A 26,158-nucleotide genomic window follows, 5' to 3' on the forward strand; every position below is an offset into this window, starting at 1 on the left:
GTAATCTTTGATATACATAATACTTTAGAATATTCAAGGTTAAATGATATAATTTAAACTATCTTTCAAGTATTCAAATTCTTAGTGACTAATGTCAGAACTATTCCATTAAAACTTCCTTTATTTCTAAAGATTATACAGATTCAAAGTGGACTCCTACCTTCACCAGATCACACTTGCCATATTTGAGCTAAGTGAAACCAGAATTTACTGACTCCTAATTTGGTCCCATTTCTTCCAGACCACTACAACCAAAATTCCAATAACCAGAACATTTGCTGTGTTCTATAGACATATGAAGTGTTTTATTTAGACCATTTCTAAGGATTCTGCTTCAAAGGTTTTACATGCAGCATTCAAGCTTATTTTAATGAATACAGTCTAGTCTTTGAGAGATCATGTATCATCAAGGTCTGCAGAGTTTTCATTATCATTTGCAACAAGGGCTTCTCTATTCTCGTAAGTCCAGAAGCCATTCAGATCAATTAGAATGGTGGTGACTGTGTCTCCTTGATTACTGTTGATTAAATCCTGAAGAGAGATTTTCAAAGGATCCTTTGGTTTTACCATGTCAAAGATTTCATCCTGCAAGAGAGGAAAAAAATACAATGAAATCTGATATCTGATTCACTTAATTTCTATCATACAGTGATCTAAAATTCAGGGCTGGCACCTGAGCTTATGTAAAATTTTTTGTTCCAATTTTTTCTTTTTAATTTAACAGGCAATCCACCTCTTCTCTATACGCACAAAATTTTATTGGAAGATTCCTTAGGTACAGGCATACCCTTGGAGATACTGTGAGTTCAGTTCCAGACCACCGCCATAAAGTGAATATTGCAATAAAGCTAGTCATGTGAAATTTTTGGTTTCCCAGTGCATATAAAAGTTATATTTATACTATACTGTAGTCTGTTAAGTGTGCAATAGCATTATGTCTAATAAAATATACATACCTTAATTAAAAAATACTTTATTGCTAAAAATGCTAACCACCATCTGAGCCTTCGACGAGTTGTAATCTTTTTGCAGTAGTAACACCAAAGATCACAGATCACCATATAACAAATGTAATAATAATAATAATAATAATAGAATATTGTGAGAATTACCAAAATGTGACACAGAGACACCAAGTGAGCAAATGCTGTTGGGAAGATGGCACCGATAGATTTGCTTGACTAGGGTTGCCACAAACCTTCAATTTATAAGAAATGCAATGAAACAAGGTATGCCTGTATGTGTCTTACAGAGAAACTGAAGCTCAGAGTTTAAGCTGCATAGCTAATTAGCAGCAAAACTAATGCAGTGTTCTTTGAATATATGTTAACTACTTATATTTTTCTGTTGTCTTCTAACTGGTGATAAAGCAAGGCCTTGATTTAAGTGCAAACTTGGCTCAAAGTAAAAACTTAAATGCTTTAGAGCCAAGACAGTGACAAAGCTTCATTTCCAATAATGATGTCAACCTTTTACTCTGGACCTGGAATGGGTGGGGGGAGCTCGGTATTAAAGAACTAGTCATCCACAGTGACACTAAACTGTGCTAAAAATGACTGGAATATATGGAAGAACCTCTTCTATATTATGACGTGTACTATAAGATTACTTACGGGGAATTAGTACATGTTTTCTAATCTGTTTGTAGTAAAATCACTCAAAGTATTTAATAGCATTTAAAGAGGCAAATTGCATTTTTAAAGGTTAGAACAATTCAGGTAAACGAAATGCATGAACTTTTAATCTTGTGTGTATGTGAAACTTCCCCTTCCAGGTTGGTGGCAGTTTAAAATTACTAGTTCTTAAGTTGCCAGTTGCATAGTTTCAAATTTTTCCCACTTACATTAAACCAAAATAGCCCTTTATCTCATTATACTTGGTTAAAACTGGATGGGTTATTTTATTACATTACTTCACCTGAACTAATACTGGATACTCAAAGTGGTTCACAGCTGGTAAAAGTCTGATTACTAAAATGCTAAGTAGCAGCATGTATTTCAAATAGTGGTAGTTTTCATACTGTAAGATTGATGTTTCCTTAAATACCAAAGCAAGCGAGCTCTTTGAAGTAGCAGACTAAAAACGTGCCTGAAGCTAAATAGCTCCCCCAAATTCAGTTTACAGTGGAATAGACTACCAAAGGATACAGGCTGTACTGATTCTCTTAGTTTTCAATCAAAATGAATGAATGCTTCCAATGAGAACATGAGACTGACAATGCTAAAATCTTATACTGCACAAATTATTAGTCCAAGTATGTTCTCAGTTTCTAATGATTTAAATATTAATTCAGAGCAAATAACAGCAAATGCTTGATTTGGTTCAGTATTTCATAAGTTGCTTTCAGGTAAAAACTTCATTTAATGCAAATGATTATGTGGTGTTATGTAAATGAAAGAAAAAAAGTAACCTTGACGTCTTGAAATGAAACAGGATCCTGTCCATGGATTTTCATTAGTTCTTGTATGGCCTGTATTTAGTAGAAATAAATCTTTAAATAAAAAACAAAATACGCAACATTCCCTGTCCTGTCCCATGGTCCCTTTCCAGTTCCATTTCCTATCCTTTCAGACCATAGGCCTCATCGTTTTAACTGCTCTTGCCAATATTCTCAAATTCCTTGACCTTGCTTCACATCTGCTGAGCAAAACCTAAACAGTGGATTACTGTAACCATCAACCTTTCTAGACCTACACCTTAGCTATGGAGAACTTCATAAAGAAAGTATACAAGAGTACAGATTACTATTGCATAGGAAAGGTCTCCAACCCCAGATGGGCCTTTAACAGGCCTAGCAATTCTGTTATAACCTGCTTCTCCCATTTTCCAGGAACGCTGTTCATACCTTCACCATTCTTTAAGGCACCCAATCCACCACCTCCCCTCCCACCCTACACTTTCTCTTCTACTTGACAGAAAAAATGGAGGTAAACCTCCCTCAAACTCGTCTCTTTTATGAACTTTAACAAAAAAATGCTGACTGAGAAACTACTGTGATCCAGTTGAACTAACATGTTTTAGGTGGGAGTCATTCACTGGAAAATGTGAAGCTTAAAATTCTTGGAAAATAATATGTTCCAAGTGCCTACTCTGTAGTGCCACTGATATCAGAATGTGCACAGGGCATCTCTTTGCAGCAGATGAGAATCTGAGTACACTCGAAGCTACTAGAGCAAGAGACCTGGATGGAATGATCTAGAGTGCACCATCTGGGCCCAGCTTTTATCACTGGGATACTGATGTACAAAGGCTCTAAGAACAGTCCAGGACTGCAGGGCTCAGCACCAGTAACTTTTTACCTTAGCCCATACAACCAAGCCTAAATAAACTTTGATAAAATAAAGGTATGAAATATTTTCAATGTATTTAATAAATAAAATTTAATATTCAAAGAGTAGAGGATACTATGAAAAATCTTTATGAAAAGGGATTGAGTATTTAGCTTCCAAAAGATATATTTACTTTGTTTTCCTAAAACTGAATTTTCATTTAATAGGTCTGCCTAAAGTGGGGGACATCCCTATGACGGGTGATATTATATTCTCAGATGAGCCACTGATATAAGCCCACGTAGCATTCAACTTTTATAAAATGCATCCTAATACTGGGATTGTAATTTATCCTTATAATAATCTGCAGTCATTACTAGAAAATCATAATAGAAAGCTTTTCAGGGAATTTAACATGAAATTATGAAATATATACTCCGAAACTCAGAAATCAGATAAAGTTATTTTAAAAGTATCAAAAAATTTTTAAGTGGAAAAGAAAAAGCCTCTGGGGGAAAACTTCTTATGACATAGATGTGAAAATGTCATTTTTATTGTTTAAAAAAATTTCTTCTTACTATCAATCTTAACCATATAAAAATCAGATGGTCTTCTGAAAACTAGCTATAGAAATGTGGCAATGGAATGGAACACTACTGTACAAAACCGTTCCATCAAGTAGAAAAGTCACCGTTCAAACTGAGGAATGATTTATCTTTTTTTTTTCTTTTTTTAACATCTTAATTGGAGTATAATTGCTTTACAATGGTGTGTTAGGATTTATCTTAAAAGGGAAGACATTCCTACATTTACACCTGCTGCAGCTGAATGCTTATCAGGTAAAATACAATCAAATTCCACTTCAGAGCTCATCATGCTATTCTCTGAGACCACCTACGGCACAGAATAAGTATTTCAGCAAATCTGTTTCACACTGAAATGCAGCCCACAATTCTAGCCAATTTTTAAATTTATATTTTTTACAGCATAGCAATTAAAAGAATCTACAGGTACCAGATGTGCAAAACTCCTGTGGAAAGGAGTTACCTTTTCTGTACTGTATAATTAAAGTTTCTGTAAGATTTTACATACTAGTTTTTAATCACCAAGAGCATACAATTTCTCAGGTATGTTTGTATCTCCACTGGCTAATAGCCCCTGACGTATATTTACACACTTTTTAGTATTCTATGACTAATCAAATCAGTATTGATTTAGCCCATTTATGTTTTTAAAAATAGAAAAAAACAAAACTAAAACCTGACTTGATTTCCTTCTGAAATCTGTTAGGTAAACGCTTTTGTTAAATTTAAACATCCCAAGTTAGATAAAATTGTCACTGGGTAGGTAATTTAAACCAAATTGTATAACAAAGACACATTTACACAAATGAGACTTACCCTAAAGAAATAATTAAGGGAAAAGACATTCAGATATCCTTTGTTCTCAATGTCAAGCAATTTGAAAATATATTGCAGAGCTGCAGGTTCTTTTCGGTTTTCTAATGCAAGAACAAAATCCAGGTAGGTCTTATAGTCCTATAGAAAAGAAAATGGCATTCATTAGAGGCCTTATTTGTAATTAACTTTTCAAGTGACTGATGATTTGAAGATGTTTGTAATCAAAGATGGCAATTTTTTTTTTAAATATGAAACGAGAAATCCATACTTAATACATACTTAATGTTGGTTTCTAGGAATTCTACATAGCAGTTTATCTGTACAGGACAGTTTGAGGGGGCACAGCTCATTTTCTTATGAGAGATTTGCTGTGTTAAGCCAAAATTTTCATTCATTAGGCTTTTGAAAGGGACAGACAGTGACTAACCTTTGCATGTTGCCACTAAATTTGTATTTTCATTTCGGTGTGGTCATTCTGAACTAGTTTTAAACTCTAATTCAGACGATTTCCAAAAAGTCATCTTAAGAGTGCCAGAGTGGCTTCCCTGGTGGCGCAGTGGTTAAGAATCCGCCTGCCAATGCAGGGTACACAGGTTCGAACCCTGGTCCGGGAAGATCCCACATGCTGCGGAGCAACTAGCCCGCAAGCCACAACTGCTGAAGCTCACACGCCTAGAGCCCGTGCTCCGCAACAAGAGAAGCTATCACAATGAGAAGCCCGTGCACCGCAACGAAGAGTAGCCCCCGCTCTCCGCAACCAAAGAAAGCCCGCACGCAGCAACGAAGACCCAACACAGCCAAAAATAAAGATAAATTTATTAAAAAAAAGAGTGCCAGATATTCTACAGTGATCTAACACTGTTCTTATCCAAAAAGGGGGCAAGAGAGTACAAACGAAGGCTGAAAAGACACGAACAGAACAGAAAGCTTTCTCTACGAAAAAGGGATAGTCACATTACTTTTTCTGCATGTTTAAAAAAAGTAAAGTACTTGGGAGATTCTCACTTGGAAAAGTTTATAATCTTGGAAAGGATTTTCTTAGGCTAAGATTAAGAATTCTTTTCTGCATAAATCATAGTATAAAGAGCTAGAGATGCAGCCTCATCATGGTCTAAACTCCATGCCTAACTGTAGCTTCTGATTTTCTTTATTCATCAGGTTATTAGCATACTCCAGGCTCCTCACTGTTAACTGTAGGCAGCTGTGGGAGTCACGAAGCAGAGTTTTTGCACCTTTCCCTCTGCAGTTGGCTAACAATGGTGTTATTTAGAAAACTGCTATTAAAGCTAAATGATAAAACCTAAAACCCTGATTCTCTTCTGACAGTATGACCATTTCTTAAACATCATTGGTTTGGAAAAGTTATCAGATCCTTAACACATATTTTTAATAGCAAGAATGGTGATTTAAAAATGCTATTTAGAATTTTCTTCTCAAGTATTTTGCATTGTTGTGATAAAAGGACAGGTGCATGTTAGCAAATCTTTAGCTGCTAAGGTAGCCACTTAGAGTAATACTACCTGATTCTTAGATTTAAATTAAATCATGGCATATGTGGTACTATATCTGACCTGGTAATTTAATGAATGAACCATCTATATGAAAATAGTCAATAGGGTTTACCTGTTTTTCAGATTTTTTTTTTTTACTAGTCCACACTTCTCTACAATAGGTGCACCAACAATGAAATGAACAAAAATATTAAAATTTTCTGTTTGCCCTGAGTCCATAAAGGAAGTAATGTTTTTAAGCAAATTTACCTTAAGATCAAAGGTGCTGAATCTCAAGTAATTTGATCAGTTCATACTTCTTAAGATACTGTTATACACTGATATGAAAATAATGCTGTATCATATCAAGAAAAAGGCTTTTGTGATTAAGAAAATGGACAGAGGACCTGAAGAGTCATTCTTCTTTTTGTTTTTTTAATAAATTTATTTTATTATTTTATTTATTTATTGTTTCTGGCTGCTTTGGGTCTTTGTTGCTGCTTCGTTGCTTTTCTCTAGTTGCAGTGAGCGGGGGCTACTCTTCGTTGCAGTGTGTGGGCTTCTCATTGCAGTGGCTTCTCTTGTTGCGGAGCACGGGCTCTAGGCACACGGGCTTCAGTAGTTGTGGCACGTGGGCTCAGTAGTTGTGGCTTGAGGGCGCTAAAGCACAGGCTCAGTAGTTGTGGTGCACAGGCTTAGTTGCTCCACAGCATGTGGGATCTTCCCGGGCCAAGGCCTGAACCCGTGTCCCCTGCATTGACAGGTGGATTCTTAACCACTGAGCCACCAGGGAAGCCCAGGAGCCATTCTTCTGAAGAAGACATCAGATGGCCAACAGGCAGATGAAAAGATGCTCAACATCACTCATCACCAGGGAAATGCAAATCAAAACCACAATGAGATATTACCTCACACCTGTCAGAATGGCTACCATTAAAAAGATAACTAACAAGTGTTGGCAAGAATATGCAGAAAAGGGAACCCTCATGCACTGCTGGTGGGAATGCAAATTGGTGCAGCCACTACGGAAAACATTATGGAGGTTCCTCAAAAAATTAAAAATATAACTACTATATGATCCAGCAATTCCATTCCTGGGTATTTATCTGAAGAAAATGGAAACACTAATTTGAAAATATACATGCACCCCAACGTTCACAGCAGCATTATTTACATTAGCCAAGATATGGAAGCAACCTGTGTCCATCGACAGATGAATGGATAAAGATGATATGGTATACATATACAATGGCATACTACTCAGCCATAAAAAAATAATGAAATCTCTGCACAGGGAATATAGTCAATATTTTACAATAACTTTGGTATGTAATCTATAAAGACAGTGAATCACTATGTTGTATACATGAAACTAATATAACATTGTAAGTTAACTATATTTCAATTTTAAAAAAAAGGCTTTTGGAAATTGTGGGAGCCTAAATTTTTAAAACTTAGAGATTTAAACTACTACCATTTCTCCATCATAAGTGAGACACTCCTGGAAAACACGGTCTAAGAAGACATTGGTCATGGTTGCTGTTCCATAGCGGGAGAGTTCTTCTTTACTGAGCATGCCATTGTGATCCTTATCAAGATTCAAATATTGGCCTTGGGGAGAAAGATAAAAAGACACTTATGACCAAAATAAAGTTCTAACTAAAAGACAAAAGAATAAACACTAACAAAAAGTTATTTTTATTGGTTAATATTTTGATTTTTAAACTAATTATGTTACAGTCATGGTAGACATCTGCTATCCCTGCAATCTCTATCAGAACAACTGTTAAGCCAGAACCAGTCAAAGAAAACTCATCATAAAGGTCATGCCTTTATGCTATTTCACTTACATCATTACTTGTTTTCAGTTTGCAACCTTTTATAACTTTCCTAGGATTCTAAATTAGATGGAGGTAGGGGTCAACCAACATAAAGCACTGAAATGCTGGCACTTGAAAGCAGAGGTCAAGGTTGCCAAAATGAGTCACAAGACCACTCAAAAGGACAATGTAACAGACTAATGAAATTCAAGAAAAAAAGCAAACTAGGCCCTAAAACACACCCCTCTGTGGACCCTGAGAGTAGCATTTTATCACAATGCAAGATCACAGGTGATGTTCATAATAATGTTCCTGAGTCAACAAAAAAATCAAACTACATTCTTTATGTTAAAGTGTTAGAAATGTACTAACTTAAATAAGAGTGACAAAAATATAAAACGCTGGTATTTAAACAAGTAAAATTTAATAATCTAGAATATAAGCTCTTAAGGAAATTAGAATACTTTGATCTTAAGGTAAATTAGGCTATGTATAAAACTGTCCTTTGAACACCAGTTAATGAAACATTAACTGAGGAACGGATAATTCAAATTATAGCATTATTATAGGAACATACCATACACCCGTAGGGCAGAAGGAGCAGAAAACCAATTTGTTTCTTGACTCTCCTTGGACAGTTCCTCATCCCTTAACTATATGAGCATAGAGACATAATTAGAAGATAGCAACTGTGAAGTGATATAATTAAGTAGTTTAAAAACATATTTACCTCCAATAAATCATCTAGGAAGCTGCATGCTAAAATATCTTGAATTTTTATCTTCCCTTTAAAGAACATAAACACAATTACTTAATTTTAAAAACAAGAGCAACTCAATTTTATAAAAGTATTATTTTAGAAGAGCAATCGCACAATTGATACTTTAAACTTCCTAGCTCTCATGCTCCAAAGTCCTTACTATGTATTTCTGTGAAAAGGGAAATCTGCAGGGAATATTTAATAAAATCTCATATAGGTATGTCTACCTATATACCCCCAACTATATACATCCAATTTAGAAATTCCAAAATTACATTGAGACCAGGTTCCAAAAAAAGTTGTGTCAATTTTTTTGTGGTTATGGATATGATACTGTCAGTAGTCAAATAAGGAGACTGTTTCCAGTTTTCCTTTGCAGGTTCTGGAATAGAAAGCAGTATAGAGGCGTGGTTAAGAGAGATGGCATTTAAATGCCACTCCTAGACATGCAATCCATCTAAGTCTTAGTTGCTTCACACATATAATGTGGGTAATAATACCTTCCTAATGGAGTTATGAGAAGAAAATGAAAGAATCTATGTAAAATGCTTAGCACAGTACTTAGTACAGATTAAACAGTCAAAACTGTTGGCTATTATTATTGCGTAAACTTCCAAGGAAAAAGATGTGTGTGTGCCTATAATGGAGGCGTTTAAAAAAACTGACAGCTACCCCATTCTGTGATGGACTCACAGCTGCATTTTCAAGGACAGAAGGAGTATCAGGGGCTTTGATTTGGGCCTCTGTCCCAGACACATGTATTTAAGCCTAGCAGGTAGGCTTGGCTTAACAGTACATTGATAAATGTACTGTTAATGAGGCAAAATTTACAAATCTGATCCTCATATAGGATAGTTAACTTGAAAATGAGAAAAACACATCATGGCTAAATGGTCCTCCTATCTCCCAATTCATATTTTTGATCAAAAAGAATAATGCTCTAGTATATTACCTATCAGGGATAGCAAATTATATCAGAATACTTGGCTTCTTAGATCTGGAGAGAATATACTTCATTTTAGAGATGAAAACATTGTAAAAAGGTTAGGTGATATTCCCACTGTCACACAGCTGATTATGGTTGGCACAAGTAAATCAAAAGATCTACATGTCAAAAGATTTATGTATTAATGGCAATAACATGTTAGGAAAATAAATAGCATTTTAAAGACTTTTCTCTAGTTATTGAGATTTAGAAGTAATGATATTCTCATAATATCTAAGTTAGATAAGATTTTCTTTTACCTGTTCTTAGAGGGTCTAAAAAGAAGAAGAACTTCCTAACTGCTGTACAAACATAAAAGGAGTAAAAAGATTTTTCCAGCCCATCTAATTGTGGCAAAGTGGGGATAAGTTCCAATATGTAGTTTTCTAAATCCTGAAAGAACAAAACAAAATAAAACTTGAAAGGGTTAAATGTCTGATCTTGTTTCTTCATGAGATACTGGAATATAATTTCAGTCCTAAAAATTATTCAGTATTAAAACTTTATGAATGATGAAATAAATTCATTTGTGACTGAGTTTCAGATATTTTTCTTGTTGTTTTCTTTTAACTTTGTTTATGATGGTCTTTGCTCTCAGATTTTTAAAAATTTAGCTGAACTTATTGTTTAGACTTCTGAGCTTTGTCATACTTAGAAAGGCTTTCCCTATTCCAAGATTATATATTTAAAAGCCTCTCATGGTTTCTTATATTTATTTTAATAATTTCATTACTTTTGCTTTATCCATTGTAAAGTATAATGTTTCTAGTTCATTTGAAACACTTTATAATTTAGTTGTAGAACAGATGGCATCTCAAACATGGTGTGTCCAAAATTGGACTCTTAATATCCCCAACCCTGGTCCTCACCCATATTCCCCTATTCCACCATTTATTCAAAGTAAAAAAGTTAAACCTGGTTCCTACCTTTTCTTCACCAAGGCCCCCACCCCTTACCCCCAAAATCTAATCGAGCAGCAAATTTTTGTCATTGTTGGGGTGTGTGTGTCCAAAATATATACTGAATTAATCTATTACTGGCTTCTACAGACATCACCCTGGTCTGGGCCACTATCATCTCTCACCTGGACAACCAGAGTAATTTCCTAATTATTTCTTCTTTGACTCTAGGCTCTTTACAATTCATTCTCCACACATCCAGTAATTTTTTAAAATGTAAACCAGGGAGTTCACTGGTGGTCTAGTGGTTAGGAGCCCGGAACTTCACTGCCGTGGCCAGGGTTCAATCCCTGGCCGGGGAACTGAGATCCCACAAGCCACATGGCCAAAAAATAAATAAATAAAATAAAATGTAAACCATATCCTGACAGATTCAGCTTAAAAATTCTGATGGCTGGGCTTCCCTCGTGGCGTAGTGGTTGAGAGTCCGCCTGCTAATGCAGGGGACACGGGTTCGTGCCCCGGTCCGGGAAGATCCCACGTGCCGTGGAGCGGCTGGGCCTGTGAGCCATGGCCGCTGAGCCTGCGCGTCCGGAGCCTGTGCTCCACAACAGGAGAGGCCACAATAGTGAGAGGCCCGCGTACCGCAAAAAAAAAAAAAAAAAAAAAAAAAAAAAAATTCTGATGGCTTCCCATTAGTCTCAATATAAAATCCAAACTCTTTATCATGGTCTAACAACCCAATATGTGGCCCTGCCTACTTCTCCAACTTCACCTCCTGTCACTCTAACCCTCGCTCATATGCTCCAGCCACACTGGCTTCCTTCTGCTCCTAGAACAGGTCAGGTTTAACTGTGCCTTGGGGACACTGAACTTGCTGTTCCCTCTGTATTACATTTTCATAAGGCTGGCTTCTTTCTCATCCTTCATGGCTAAAACTCAATCACTATCTCAAAGAGGCACCTCTTCCATCTTATCTAAAATAGTTCCCCAACCCCAGTCATACACTAGTACCCTATTTTCTCCTTAGAACTTGTCACTCTTTGAAATCATGTTGCTGATAATTTAGTGTCTGCCTCCCCACTCTGCTAGGAAAAAAGCACCACAAGAGTAAGGCTTAGCAATGTACCTGGCACAAATAAGTGTTTGGTAATTGCTTATTTAATAAGATTTAGTAAGTGAATGAGAGTTTGCCTATACTACTCAAATTACAGATGTTGGCTCTGGAAATTACTGTCTTTTAAATAAGGGAGACACAAAATATGGTTTCAAAAGGCAAAGTGCCAAGGTTAGGAGAGTTATTTCTTTTCTTCGAGAGAAATGTTTTCTTTCATTGAGAGAAGGGAACATTACTCCCTTTTAAACACAACTAGAGATATACTGTTGCTTTTCTCTCTCTTCCTCCCATTCTTCTTTCAATTTTTGTTTCCATTCATGGGAAGAGGCAAGAAAAGTTTGTTTTGTAAACCAACTAATGGCTGACAAGAATTCTCAGAGCTATAGAAGTACTCCAATATCTGACCTGAGTAAGTATCAACTAGTGTTTAATACATCTTGCAAGAACCTTTTACTGTCAAGCTGATCTGAACCTTAAAGGACAAGAATTATACTGTGGCCCTAGAAAGGTTTTTAAGTGTAAATATCCAGTATGAGCTAACAGATTCTATCTATAGAAATCTGGATAAAACAGAGTGCAACAAATTATAACAGGAAACATAAACTATAACAGGGAATTTACATCTCTTTAAATTTTATATCTGAATATTTATTTAAGTGATTAATTAACCTGGTTCATATTTATGCATAACTCCCTTACCCCTTTGTATATATCTGGGAAAAAAAGCCTGAGCTGAAAAGAAGATATAGATTGATTGATTGATTTACTTATTTATTTATTTGCTTGCTTGCTTGCCACGCTGCGCAGCATGTGGGATCTTAGTTCCCTGACCAGGGATCGAACCTGGGCCCCCTGCCTTGGAAGCTCGGAGTCTTAACCACTGGACCACCAGGGAAATCCCCATATAATTGAGATACCCACACTTACAAGAATAGTGATTTGGATCATGAGGCTATAATTCTCTGTTGATAACCTGTTGATAACCAAATTAGTGCCTAATGGGAAATAAATAGCCTCTTGGTAACTGACCTTACAACCCAAACCTGCAGGTGGGACTATAGTCGCATTATTTTTCTTATATTTCCTAAAAAAGGAAAAACTACTGGCCCTTACATTTTAAAACAGTCATACACTGATAACACTCATGAATAACCAAAAGTTTTTCACTGTTTCTTCAATGATTTTTAATCCAGTTAAAACATTACATTCTTTTCTTCTCCTTTAAAAGGCTTTTTTTTCTTTAAAGGTTGGAAAAAAAGAATTTAGAAAGGAATTTTTGTGACCAATATACACTTAAAAAGTTCTTTAGTAACACGTTATTTGTAAAAACAAACGAAGCAGAGAAACAAAAACAAAATAAGAATTATCTGTAATCTCAACACCCAGTGATAACTACTGTTTAGCATTTTGGTGTCTAGCATTTATTAAAGTAGGTTAATACTTACAGATTCCCGGAGATACCCTTGTCCAGCAACATCATATAAACTGAGGCCTATTCTTGTTTGATGAAGCCAAACTGACAATAAACAAGAAAATGAAATATAATTATTAAGATTTATCCTTTAGTGTATATATATATATGCATAAAAGGAGATAGATTAGAGAGACAAGCTAATTTAATGACTCTATAAACATATTTTTCTCACATGTATTACTTATCTCATTAATCCAAAAATTGTTTGAAACAAAATAAATATACCATAGAATTAACTGCAGATGTCAACAATTCTACCATGCCTAAAGTGACAGTAAAGTTGATGCCCTTGAGAATACTGGTGTTCCACCAAAACAGGAGTTCTGATATTATGCCTTTAATGAAGCAGCTTTTATTCTACTGAGGTTAATTACCACAACCAAATATTAAAGCTGGTACACACAGGACTTGACAGGTCATTATGGAACTTACAGGAATCATAACAATTCCAACTTGTTTAATAAATACTCCTTGAGATGATGCTATTTGACAGGTCATTATGGAACTTATAGGAATCATAACAATTCCAACTTGTTTAATAAATACTCCTTGAGATGATGCTACAGTTGTGAGTTTGAAACTATCCTCTCAGGCAACTCAACCTGTAATATATTGGCGAAATAAAATTACCAGTGAATTAAAGTATTTCAAATAACCATCCATTAAAACTCTTGGTTCAGCTTTTTTTTTTTTTTTTTTAGTGTTTATTTATTTTTACCCGTTGACAGTTTTGCTTTATTTATTTATTTATGGCTGTGTTGGGTCTTCGTTCCTGTGCGAGGGCTTTCTCTAGTTGTGGCAAGTGGGGGCCCCTCTTCATCGCGGTGCGCGGGCCTCTCACTATCATGGCCTCTCTTGTTGCGGAGCACAGGCTCGACACGCAGGATCAGTAATTGTGGTTCACGGGCCCAGGTGCTCCGCGGCATGTGGGATCTTCCCGGACCAGGGCTCGAACCCGTGTCCCCTGCATTGGCAGGCAGATTCTCAACCACTGCACCACCAGGGAAGCCCCCTCAGCTTTTGATATATCTAGTTAGCTAGTATCTTCAAGATACATGAGGCTTTTGTTTTGTTTGTTTTTTATAATAATGAACCCAAATGTATGGTAGAAACTTTCAGCTCTAGTAAGTTCCAGGAGAGAATCATAATAATAGGAAAACAAATCTTGGTCAAAAGACAAGAATTCTGTTATTCAAATTTACTAAGAGTTGTTTGACATGGAAGGGATACTATAAAAGCACTGACTGGAAACCTACTTGATTCCCAGATAGAAGGAGTTCAAGTACAATGAAAATGAAATCACCTTTTCTCATGACATAATTAAAGAACTGCATGATGGAAATTCTTCCATAAGAATCTGTATGAAGGAGTTTAGCAAAGACTTTTGCTGCGAAAAATTGCCTAAGGAAAGGAAATAAAGATTAAATCATCTGCCAATATAATATAAAAATGACTTCTGTATGATTTAGCAGACAACAGCATAAATTCAAACAATTAAAAATCAAAGTGGTGGGAAAAAAACCAAAGTGAGAACTATAGTTCAAAACTGAAAATGTTAAGCCATACATCTTTAATTCTATTGTCTTAAGAATGAAGACCTATAATGCTGTAAATAAGCTATATTATTTCTTTTAATAACTTTATACCAATGTAATTTTCTTGACTGTAAATAATTTTATTAAACTTTATTAGTTTAATGAAAAGCTGACTCAAATTATCATATTATTGACTTAAATTTTCATTAACATTTACTTGAGGCATTTAAAATGCTTAACATAGCATACTCCTTTGTTAATCATATTATTCTTACTTGCACTTTGGTCCAGCTTTTTCACCAACCTTTAAAAAATTTTCATAATTAATCATTGCTTCCTCTCCAATCATGGGTGGTGTCTGGTGCTTGTCCAGCAAAAACCATAAGTTCTTAGGAGAATTGCAGAAATTAAGATGTTATAATCAACTGCACAAAATTTAAAAACGTAGTTAAATGTGTTATTTCCATTAGTGATAGACTACTGTAGGGTCAAAATGCAAGGGTTTAAATCCCAGCCCTGCTCTGTGATCTTGGACAGTAGACTTAAAGTTTCTGTTTCAATTCTGATCTGTAAAGTAAGGATAACAGTGTCTACATCATATAGTTACACAGATTAAAGAGGAACAGTATATGAAAATTTTAGAACTTAGTAAACACTCAATAAATGCTAGCTATTTTTTTTTTTTTTTGCCACGTCACATGGCATGCAGAACTTCCCTGCCCAGGGATCGAACCCACACCCTCTACATTGGAAGCGTGGAGTCTTAACTACTGGATCACCAGGGAAGTCCAATGCTAGCTATTTTTTATCATGTTATTAGTAATCAAAAGGATAATAGGAGATGATAGTCTCCTTAATATTACTCCCTACAGTAGTGGTTCTCAACTTTGGCCACACATTAAAATCACCTATGGAGGGCTTCCCTGGTGGCGCAGTGGTTGAGAGTCTGCCTGCCAATGCAGGGGACACGGGTTCGTGCCCCAGTCCAGGAAGATCCCACATGCCGCGGAGCGGCTGGGCCCGTGAGCCATGGCTGCTGAGCCTGCGCGTCCGGAGCCTGTGCTCCGCAACGGGAGAGGCCACGACAGTGAGAGGCCCGCGTACCGCAAAAAAAAAAAAAAATCACCTATGGACTTTAAAAAACAATACAAAACTATCCTTGGGACACACAAGCTTTGCAGCTGATTCTGGTGGGAACCATCGCTACAGAGCCTGTGCTTTCAGTCACTGCACTACTGGCTCCATTTAGGCACCCCGAGATCCCACATAACACATGTAGTACAAATAAGAAATGGTGAACCTCCAAAGCAACCTTTTATTCCATTCTTACCTGTAATTCTTCATTATCTAACAGTTCCCTGCTTTTCCTTTGCAGAAAGACAGCTCTGGATTCTTCTCTTAATTTCTGTAGTAAGACCTCATCTTCAGCTGGCAGCTAAAAATACACTGTAGAGTTAATTTCTACACTTAAATTCTAGACTATTGGGTTATGTAAAATGTATTTGGCCTCATAAAAAACTATGTATACTACTGTCTCAAAATTACTTTTTGTATCTCAATCTTGCTTAATTTCAGGTCATCATTTATTTAAAAAGTTCATTTAATAAAAAGAGATCCACAGAGAATTCAGTGATCAGTGAAGCCAGTTCTGCCTGGAAAAGGCTAACCATCTAGCTCAAGTTTCTTTATTTAGATCCATACAGGTTTACTTAAAAATTAAACACAACATTTAGTATGTGCCCATAATATATCAGGCATCAATACACTCATTCTAATTTAATCCTACTAGCCCTGTGAGATGCATTTCATCATACTCAATTTAGAGGTGAGGAAATCAAGAGATGGATGACTTTATCAAGAATACATATGCAGTTAGCCAGTCCCAGACTAAAGATCTAAATCTTCAGAGTCCAAGTCTGTCTTAATTTCTTATGAGTTGTTTGGTTTGGTTCCCTGTACTCCTCTGTCCCCTCAATTTCACACCTAATGTTAATGACTTGCTCAAAGTTGTGCAACTAAAGTAACAAAATTTGAATCCGGGTCTTCTGACATCAGGGATTTAGTGTATTTTCTCTTCTCCATCTCATTTCCATCACTGGGTAGTTAGGTACCTCTCCCAATTAAGCAGACTTTAATGCTATTTCCTAGTGACTGCTAGGAGTAAAGTACTATGACAGATGTTCAACGTAGGATAACCATCCCCAAACTAAATGCATCCGAATGTCATGCTCTTATTTTACTTTATGACCACCACTTTTTCTATTTTCTCAATGTAGCTCAAGTTTCATTTTATATTTGTAGAGCACTGTTCCCATTGTAACCTTAGACAAATAAAGAACTAAATTAGGATTGGCTGAAGAGCGACAGTTTTAGCCAAGTATGCTTTTTGAGACTGGGTCACCTTACTTCCTAGAGATAATTAAGCCGATGTCTACTAGTTGGCCTCCAAAGCAGAGGTTCGTCCTCCTGTGGTGATTTCCCTAAGCAGGGCTTTAAAATGACTCATTCTAACAACTTCAAACAATTTGTTTTGAGGATTTCTTCTTACTTTTCTGTAACTCTGCCCCATTAAATGTAGCTAAGTAACCCACAGTCCAAATTGGGGGCTATGGTTTTCACTTTTTATTTCTAAGAACTAAGATGCCATCCCTCCCATCAAAAGGGATGGAGAAGGAATATGCATTAGGAGGTGAGGCTGGGGCTGAGACTGGGATTGTGCTCCAGTGGCTAGTCAACCAGCTAACCAGCCAAGGAGAGAAGTGGTGACCAAAGATGACAGGTGGTTTCTCTAAAGCAGTGGAGTGGAAGTAGAGGAAGAAGAAACAAGGGAAAGAACATCCCACAAATCCACATCTGCAGACCAGAAACCATTTGGGATCTGGAAGAGGTCAGAGAAGAGATGGAAATGGGGGAAAAGGGGATTCCCTCAGAAAACACAAGGGGATGGCTGGTACTAGAAATACAGGAAAGTTGAGTCCTGGGAATGGAGTAATGTCAGCATCTGAGGGCTGTTCCTGGGTTAGTAAGATAATGCTTTCACAATCCTGATTACATGAAATAATGAATATAAAATGCTCTGAAGTACGTAGACACTCAATAAATGGCAGTCCTCTTCCCACTCCCCCAGACTATAAAAAATTCTCAGTTGTCTAACTGCCTCTGATTAAGAAAGTGTGAAATGCAAAAAAGCAACAGCAGTATGTATGATGTGACCCCATTTTTGTTAAACACACACACACACACACACACACACACACACACACACACACATATAGAAATATGTAGAAGGATTCATGTAAAAATGTTTATTTACATCTCTGGGCAATGTTATTACGGGAAAATATCAACTTTACCTGTTTTTTCTCTTTTCCATGACAAACGTGGATTAGTCATATAATTCTTAAAAGTCTGGGAGACATATAGTATTACAAAAAAGTTTCCAGTAAAATGGTTCACATGTACACAAGTACAAAAAAGTTTGTACTTGAAGAAATAAGTTAAAATTATCTGGATAATCTACTTCACTCCTTGATGCAAGCAAAACAAAATATTTACTTTCTTTGCAAATAATGTTGTAATTAATTGAGTTTAGGAGGTAATAGGTTTAAGAGATATTCAGCTAAAATTTCAAAGTTAACTTTTCTATAGTAGTTACATTTCCCATAATACTAAATAGGACTTATTCTTTTCAGAAGCCTTCAATTTCAGCTGTAAATATCTTTCTTAAAGTCTTACTGTTTTATCTATAACCCTCCTCAAAGCCTTCTTTACCATTTTGGCACAAGGAAACATATAATTAAGTATAACTCTTAAAATTTGTTTTCCACTCTCAATCTATTTTTCAGTTTAGCCTTGAGCAAAACATTTTACACCTTATGAGTAAAAGACAAAGTTAAAAATTGTGATCAGCCAAGTAAATCTAAGTCTTATAGAAAGCCTGGCAACATAATCCAAAAGAATACCTACCACTAACATCCATAATAAAAATTAGGAGGAAGGAAAAAGCCTACAGTTCAAAAAAAGTGGCAAATAACAACTTTGTGTTTTTATACCCACTTATATGAAAAACCAAGATTTAATCAGGTCAAAAATAATAAGGTCAACTAGAATGAAACAATAAATGTACAAAATTTAAAATATAATCAATTTATTTATTTATAAAATATAAGATTTTTAATCCCATTTGAAAAATTACATTTCATTTACAAACTCTGCAAGACATTTGCTTAGATACCACTTACCCTATAATAAAACCGGGGAATGGTCTTATAGAATTCATTTGTGTTTTTTCTACCTCCTTTCCATTCTGAGTAATACTTGGTAAATAAATCCATTTCTTCATCTTTTAATTCTTGTTCACTTTTTTTTTCTGGTAACAAAACACGTTAAGGAGGGGAAAGCACTTTTAAAATCAAACAATATTTTTTTCAAGACATCTATACACTATGGTCTAATTACAGTACAAAAAAGGCCTTCACAATTGTACTTAGACACTAAGCATCTATATTAACTTTCTTGAAATACCAAGAATCACTATCTTCAACGGAAATAGCCTCCTCTACATCTTCAACCGGTTCTCAGATGCTCCCTCCGCTTATTTTTATCACTATACTTGTCTCTTTCTCAAGTCATTGCCTCTCTTATAGACCTGACATGTTCTAATTCATTCAATCAAAAGTTCTCACTGAGCACCTACTCCAAACAGAGCACTGCACTAGACATTGGGGCTAGAGCAGCGAGAAAGTAGGCACAGCCCTTGATCTCATGGGAGTTTCAGTGTCATAGTCACTATTCCTCTACCTATCTGAAGTTCACACCTCAGGGTGCTATTACCCAACCTGCTTGCTGCTGGCAGATGGCCATCTCATTTAGCCATTCCTCCACCATGAACCATGAGACTGGTGCACAGCTTTCTTCACCTGCAATCATTATGGAAGAATAAACATTTAGGTGGGTGAAGGTGCCCCCTCAACTCTGAAGGCTTCCACCTCTACTGCACTCTGTTCACTCAGAAAGACCACAGATCTTACCTGTTCCTGTTCTGAAATCTTAAACTCTAATATACTCTCAAAAATTTTCTCTCCTTCTGGTTGTTATTCAAAACCTCACTGCACTGGCACAAAAACAGACATACAGACCAATGGAACAGGATAGAAAGCCCAGAAATAAACCCATGCACCTAGGGTCAATAAATCTACGACAAAGGAAGCAAGAATATACAATGGAGAAAAGACAGTCTCTTCCATGAGTGGTGCTGGGAAACCTGGACAGCTACATGTAAAAGAATGAAATTAGAACATTCTCTAACACCATATTCAAAAATAAACTCAAAATGGATTAAAGACCTAAATGTAAGACCACAGACTATAAAACTGCTAAAAGAAAACATAGACCACTCTGACATAAATCGCAGCAATATCTTTTTGGATTCATCTCCTAGAGTATTGGAAATAAAAACAAAAGGGATCTAATTAAACTTAAAAGCTTTTGCACAGCAAAGGAAACCACAAACAAAACGAAAAGACAACCTACACAACGGGAGAAAATATTTGCAAACAATGAGACCAACAAGGGATTAATTTCCAAAATATACAAACAGCTCATACAACTCAATACCAAAAAAAAAAAAAAACCAAAAACCCAACAAAACCAAACATTCCAATCAAAAAATGGGCAGAAGATCTAAATAGACATTTCTCCAAAGAAGACATCCAGATGGCCAACAGGCACATGAAAAGATGCTCAATATTGCTAATTATTAGAGAAATGCAAATCAAAACTAAAATGATGTATCACCTCACTCCAGTCAGAATAGCCATCATCAAGAAGGCTACAAATAATAAATGCTGGAGAGGGTGTGGAGAAAAGGGAACCCTCTTTCACTGTTGGTGGGAATTTAAACTGATACAGCCACTATGGAGAACAGTATTGAGGTTCCTTAAAAAACTAAAAATAGTTACCAGATGATCCTATAATCTCACTCCTGGGCATATATATGGAGAAAACTATAATTTGAAAAGATACATGCACCCCAATGTTCACTACTGGAGCACTATAAACAATAGCCAAGACATGGAAGCAACCTAGACGTCCATCGACAGATGAATTGATAAAGAAGATGTGGTGTATATATATATATACAATGGAATATTAATCCATCATAAGAATGAAATAATGCCATTTGCAGCAATATGGATGGACCTAGAGATTATCAAACTAAGTGAAGTCAGACAAATATCATATGATATCGCTTATATGCGGAATATGAAAAAAACGATACAAATGAACTTATTTACAAAACAGAAAGAGACTCAGACATAGAAAACAAGCTTATGGTTACCAAAACCTCACTGCACTTCAGCCTCATGGAGATCTTCAATTCTGTGATCTGTTTTCTCAAAAGTTTTTCCTCTTCTTGGTCTCACTTCCTTCTCAACATGTGTGTGTAGTTGTTCCCCGAAACTCCTGCCTGCATTTCTGCCATATCTGCCTTGTTAATTTTTAACCTTGGACCAATTTTATAATCTGTTTACTAATGCTCAATGGTGCTGGAGAAAACTGCCAAATTTTGCAAATATTTGGTCCCACAAATTTATTTCACGGTTACTAATAACTCAGCCTCCCCAAACCACCAATACATATTTTATTTGCGCCTGATGTCCTCTTGGTGACTGACTGCTCCAGACTTTCACTACATTCCTCAAGCCCCCTGTGTTCACCCTCAACAGATGAGAATCCCACCCAGTTCACCAACAACTGAGTCTACTGGGCATGGATACCCACAAACATCTAAGTGGAGTGGGAGGACAGGAAGGTATCAAATCTGCATCTTACTTTCTTCCTGCCAGTTTCAGGGGAAAACGTAGCTCTTCTCTCACCCAAGGCTAACCCCTCATTGTCCCATCTCCTCTGCAAAACTCCTTCCTTTCTACCTGTTGCCACACATAATTCCTTCTTCCTCATCCACTTTCTCAAATGAAAGGCCTGTGTTGGTGATCTCTACTTTCTTACCTCTCACTATCTCTTTATGCAATCCTGCCACTCCACGGAAACTGCCAGGGCAACATGTGACCTAATTGTTTAGTTTAATGGACACACCTGTCCTTGATTTCTCTGTTAAATTTGATACTGTCCATGATTCTAAACTTTTTGTAGCTTCTATGAGACCACACTCTGTTGATTCTCCTATTTTATGGCTATTTCTTTTTTCTTTTTTTATTTAACTGATCTACTTATTGTCTGTCTTTATTTATTCCAATTTTTATTGGAGTACAGTTGATTTACAATGTTGTGTTAGTTTCTGCTGTATAGCAATGTGAATCAGTTATATATATACATATATCCACTTTTATTTTATTTATTATTATTATTTAAATAAATTTATTTATTTTTGGCCGTGTTGGGTCTTTGTTGCTGCACGTGGGCTTTCTCTAGTTGTGGCGAGCAGGGGCTACTCTTCGTTGTGGTGCGCGGGCTTCTCATTGTGGTGGCTTCTCTTGTTGCAGAGCATGGGCTCTAGGCGCGCGGGCTTCAGTAGTTGTGGCACGTGGGCTCAGTAGCTGTGGCTCGCGGGCTCTAGAGCACAGGCTCTGTAGCTGTGGAGCATAGCCTTAGTTGCTCCGCGGCATGTAGGATCTTCCCGGACCAGGGCTCGAACCCGTGTCCCCCGCATTGGCAGGCAGATTCTTAACCACTGCGTGACCAGGGAAGTCCCTCTTCTTTTTTCTTAATCTTCTTCCTCTATCATTTCAACTTTCATAGTTTAACCTCTAAGCCCCAAACCTATGTCACTAACGCAGACATTGCACTAAACTCACGCATTCAGAACAAAATATTTTCATCCTCATGCTCCAACATACCTAGAATAACTTTCCCTATCCCTCACCTTACTACTCTTCTTCTAATTCCATATTTCCATCTCAGTAAGTGGTACCACTATCATCCAATCACCTGAGCCCAAATCCCAAGAGTCACTTTAATTACATCATTCAACTATTCTAGGGATACACAAGTATATGTGTGAGTGGATGAGTGCATACACACATGCAGCTTTCAACAGTGTCAGGGATACTGACTCTCTCACTGAGATAAAACTGACCAAAAAAAAAAAAAAAAAGAAGGTGAGGAAGCTGCCTATCCAGATATCCAGGGGGAACTGCATTCCAGGAAGAAGGAACAGCCAGTGCCAACGCACGAAAATGGGAGTGTCCCTGGTGTGTGCAGGGAAGAGGGAGGCAGCCAGCGCAGTTGCAGCAGAATGAGCCAGAGGGAATAGCAGGAGATGAGGGACACCAGATAATGGGGGGGCAGGCCACTAGGCCTTTGGAAAGACCTTGGCTTTCATTCTGATGAGGGAAAGAGCCACCAGAAGGAATTAAGAGGCTAATGCAGTAATCCAGGTGACAGATGGCGGTGGCGTGGGCCAGGGTGGCTGCAATGGAGGTGGCTAGGAGTAAATTTATTCTGGATATATTTTCTTTTTAGTCCCAGGGTTTGCTGACACACTGGATGTGGGTTTTGGAGAAAGAGAGCAGTCAAAGATGTCTCCAAAGGTTTTGACCTGAGTAGATGCTATTGTCGGCAACTAAGATGGGGAAAACTACGAGCAAGCAAGTTAGGAAGGAGAGTGGGAGTTCAATTTCAGACAAGATTAAGATGTTAGATCCAAGTGGCCATGTCAGGTAGACAATTATTGATAGATATATGAACCTGGAATTTGGGATGAGGTCCAGGCTAGAGGTGTACATTTGGGAGACATTAGCAAATAGACATTATTTAAAATTGTAAGAAGGTGAGTGTAGACAGAGAATAGACACTGACCAAGGCCTCAGCCTTGGGCCCTCAAATATTAAGTTCTTGGGAAGAAGAGGAAGAAAAAGCAAAGACTGAGAAGGGATGACTGGTGAGGTAGTAGGAAAACTAAGAGAGTGTGTCTCCCAGAAACCAAAAGAAGAAAGTATGTGTAGGAGGAGTGAGTGACCTACTATGTTCCTGGCAGGGGCTGCTGGCTGGTCAAGTAAAATAAGGACAACTGAGCACTGGAACAATGTGAAGATCACTGACGATCATGACAAGCAGGAATCAGAGACAACGACAGATTCAACCAACAACTCTTTTAACAAGTGTTGCTATAACGAGGCATAGGCTACAGGTGGAAGTTAAGAAAGTTTCTCTAAGCTGGGAGAAATACCACCATGTTCATATGCTGATGGGAGTGAATGAGAGAAAATCTCATGATGAAGGAGACAGAGGATGACTGTAGGAGTACATCCTTGAGGAGGCAAAAATGGGATCTAGCACACTGATGAAAGAAATAGCCTTCAACAGAAGTAAAACCTATACAATTTACTTACTATTTTATCATCTCTGCCAACGCTAAAGTGTAAGTTCTACAGGGACAAGGATTTCTGTTTACTGCTATAGCCTAGGTTATCCAGATAACAGACATGCGATGGAGTGGGTTTAGGAGTGAAGGGGAGGAGAAAGCACAAGTACAGGTAAATTTTCCTAGAAGTTTTCCTATAAGGGGTGTGGAGAAATGTAGCAAAAGCTGGAGGGGGTTGTGAGATCAAATGGTTTTTTTTTAAATGATGGGGGATATTACAGCATGTTTGTCAGAGCTGATGAAAATGAACCAGTAGAGAAAGAAAATTTGATGGTGTATAAAGGAGAGGATAAGGCCAGAGTGAAGTCAGTGAATAAAAGAAAGAAACGCAATCCAGCGTTGGAGTACAGGGACTGTTGGCCAGTTCACCATTTTAACAGTGAAGGCAGAGTGCACGGTTGCCTATAGTGGGTGGGGAGTGGGGGGGCACTGACAGAAATGGTAAATGGGAACAGGTGAGATTTCTCTTTGCTTCTACTTTCTCAAATATATATACTAGTTCATCAGCTAAAGGTAAGGAGTAGATAGGACATACTGAGGATTAGAGGTTTGGGAGATGAGAAGGAACTGCCTTAGAGTGTAGGAGACTGAATGTCTAGGGAAACGCGGAAGAAGTGTAAATGAATGACTGAAACACCTACTTTAGGTTAGTGGACATGAATTAAAAGTGAGGAAATTCACCAAGGTTCCGTTTTTCTCTAACCACTTTCAGCTGTCCTGGATGCAGTTGTGAAATTGTAAAGATAGTTTTAACCAGGCTGATTAACAAACGTGACGCAGAGGGAAAGAGATAAGGAAAAATGGATTATTAAATCTAAAATGGATAAGGAGGGAAGTGAAAAGTGTGACGATAAAAAGGCGGTAGGGGTAATGGATTATAGGTTCTGGTAGGATCAAAGGGTTGATGGCGCCAGGACTCTCAATTATCCCTCACAAGTCTAGGTCAGGACCATGCAAATGCGTGGCTAAGGTAGCTTTTCATTCCCGCAAATCCCTTCTCAGGGAAGTGTGGGTCAAAACTCTCTGGAGGGCTTCCCTGGTGGCGCAGTGGTTGACAGTCCGCCTGCCGATGCAGGGGACACAGGTTCGTGCCCCGGTCCGGGAAGATCCCACATGCCGCGGAGCGGCTAGACTCGTGAGCCATGGCCGCTGAGCCTGCGCGTCCGGAGCCTGTGCTCCGCAACGGGAGAGGCCGCGACGGTGAGAAGCCCGCGTACCGCAAAAAAAAACCCCAAAAAACAAAAAAAACAAAACTCTCTGGATCCCTAAACCACATCCCAGTCAGCCTCCTTTGTCAGGAGAGGTTTTACCGAAGCGAAAGGCACGGCTCCCAGGTGCTGCTCCTCCCCATCCATCCTCCCCACCCCACCTCCCGGAGTTTAGGGCCTGGCTCTGTCTGCAGGCGGCCCCTCCCAAACTCACTGTTTGGACCGGTGTTGGGCGTCGCTATCCGCCGGCGAAGAATTTCTTTCCAGTCCATGGCTGACTCCGGCCCAGCAGTTCCCGCATTTGCTGTTTACTAACCGCTCCACCCCCTGCCAGCTGTGGCGTCAACACTGCCCAGCCCCCTAAAGGTTATGAAGGCCGCTTAATCGCCATCTTGGACGCGGGCGGAAGTCGGCTAACCCGGCCAAATCGATCACCGCAACCACTGCGGAGAATACGGCGATCACACTAACAGCAGGGAGAGCAGATGTGAAAGAAACGGAGAGGGAGCCTCCTTAAGGCAGCTTTCCAGCTTCAGCACGCCGTATTTTAAAGGCGCAGGAGTGAAGGGGAGGAGAAAGCACAAGTACAGGTAAATTTATTTTCATTTTGAAATTTGTTTTCATCTTATTTCATCTTTCATCAAATTTTATTTCATCTTGGCCCTTTGGCACTTGTGCGCCACGTGATCCCGGAAGTCCTTTGGCTCTTCCGGTTCGAGGGAAGAGCTTTCTAATTTCAGTTTCTTTTCATTGTTCACGGCGGATATCTGGAAGTCCTAAAGTCTCCCTGAATGTAGTAGGCGCCTTCAGCAGCCG

At 37.8% G+C, this 26,158-nt stretch overlaps 2 protein-coding genes across 4 annotated transcripts in view; one reads left to right on the forward strand and one right to left on the reverse strand.

Annotated features, from left to right (window-relative positions):
* Nucleotides 1-274: 274 nt before the first annotated feature.
* On the reverse strand, nt 275-25,903 carry PPP2R3C (protein phosphatase 2 regulatory subunit B''gamma). 2 transcript variants are annotated; one of them, XM_029236455.1, is made up of 13 exons: nt 25,557-25,903; nt 18,991-19,118; nt 16,080-16,184; nt 15,025-15,137; nt 14,518-14,615; nt 13,186-13,256; nt 9,985-10,117; nt 8,710-8,765; nt 8,557-8,632; nt 7,634-7,770; nt 4,670-4,807; nt 2,411-2,470; nt 280-585 (listed from the first exon to the last, which is right to left on the reverse strand). In XM_029236455.1, exons 1-13 carry the CDS (start codon nt 25,612-25,614, stop codon nt 397-399), a joined length of 1,362 nt encoding a protein of 453 aa, XP_029092288.1. In that variant the 5' UTR covers nt 25,615-25,903; the 3' UTR covers nt 280-396. The 2 variants fall into 2 exon arrangements, with proteins under 2 accessions (XP_029092289.1, XP_029092288.1); XM_029236456.1 differs by lacking the exon at nt 18,991-19,118 and having other exon boundaries at nt 275-585.
* Nucleotides 25,778-26,158, forward strand: part of PRORP (protein only RNase P catalytic subunit) — a 121,997-nt gene continuing 121,616 nt past the window's right edge. For both annotated transcript variants that reach the window (XM_029236449.1, XM_029236453.1), the window contains exon 1: nt 25,778-25,932. The gene's annotated coding sequence lies outside the window, so the exon portion shown is untranslated. The remainder of the gene's footprint in view (nt 25,933-26,158) is intronic.

The sequence above is a fragment of the Monodon monoceros genome, unplaced genomic scaffold (genome assembly GCF_005190385.1).
Source record: "Monodon monoceros isolate NGI ecotype Baffin Bay Population unplaced genomic scaffold, NGI_Narwhal_1 Super_Scaffold_21, whole genome shotgun sequence".
In the NCBI taxonomy this organism is placed as follows: domain Eukaryota; kingdom Metazoa; phylum Chordata; class Mammalia; order Artiodactyla; family Monodontidae; genus Monodon; species Monodon monoceros.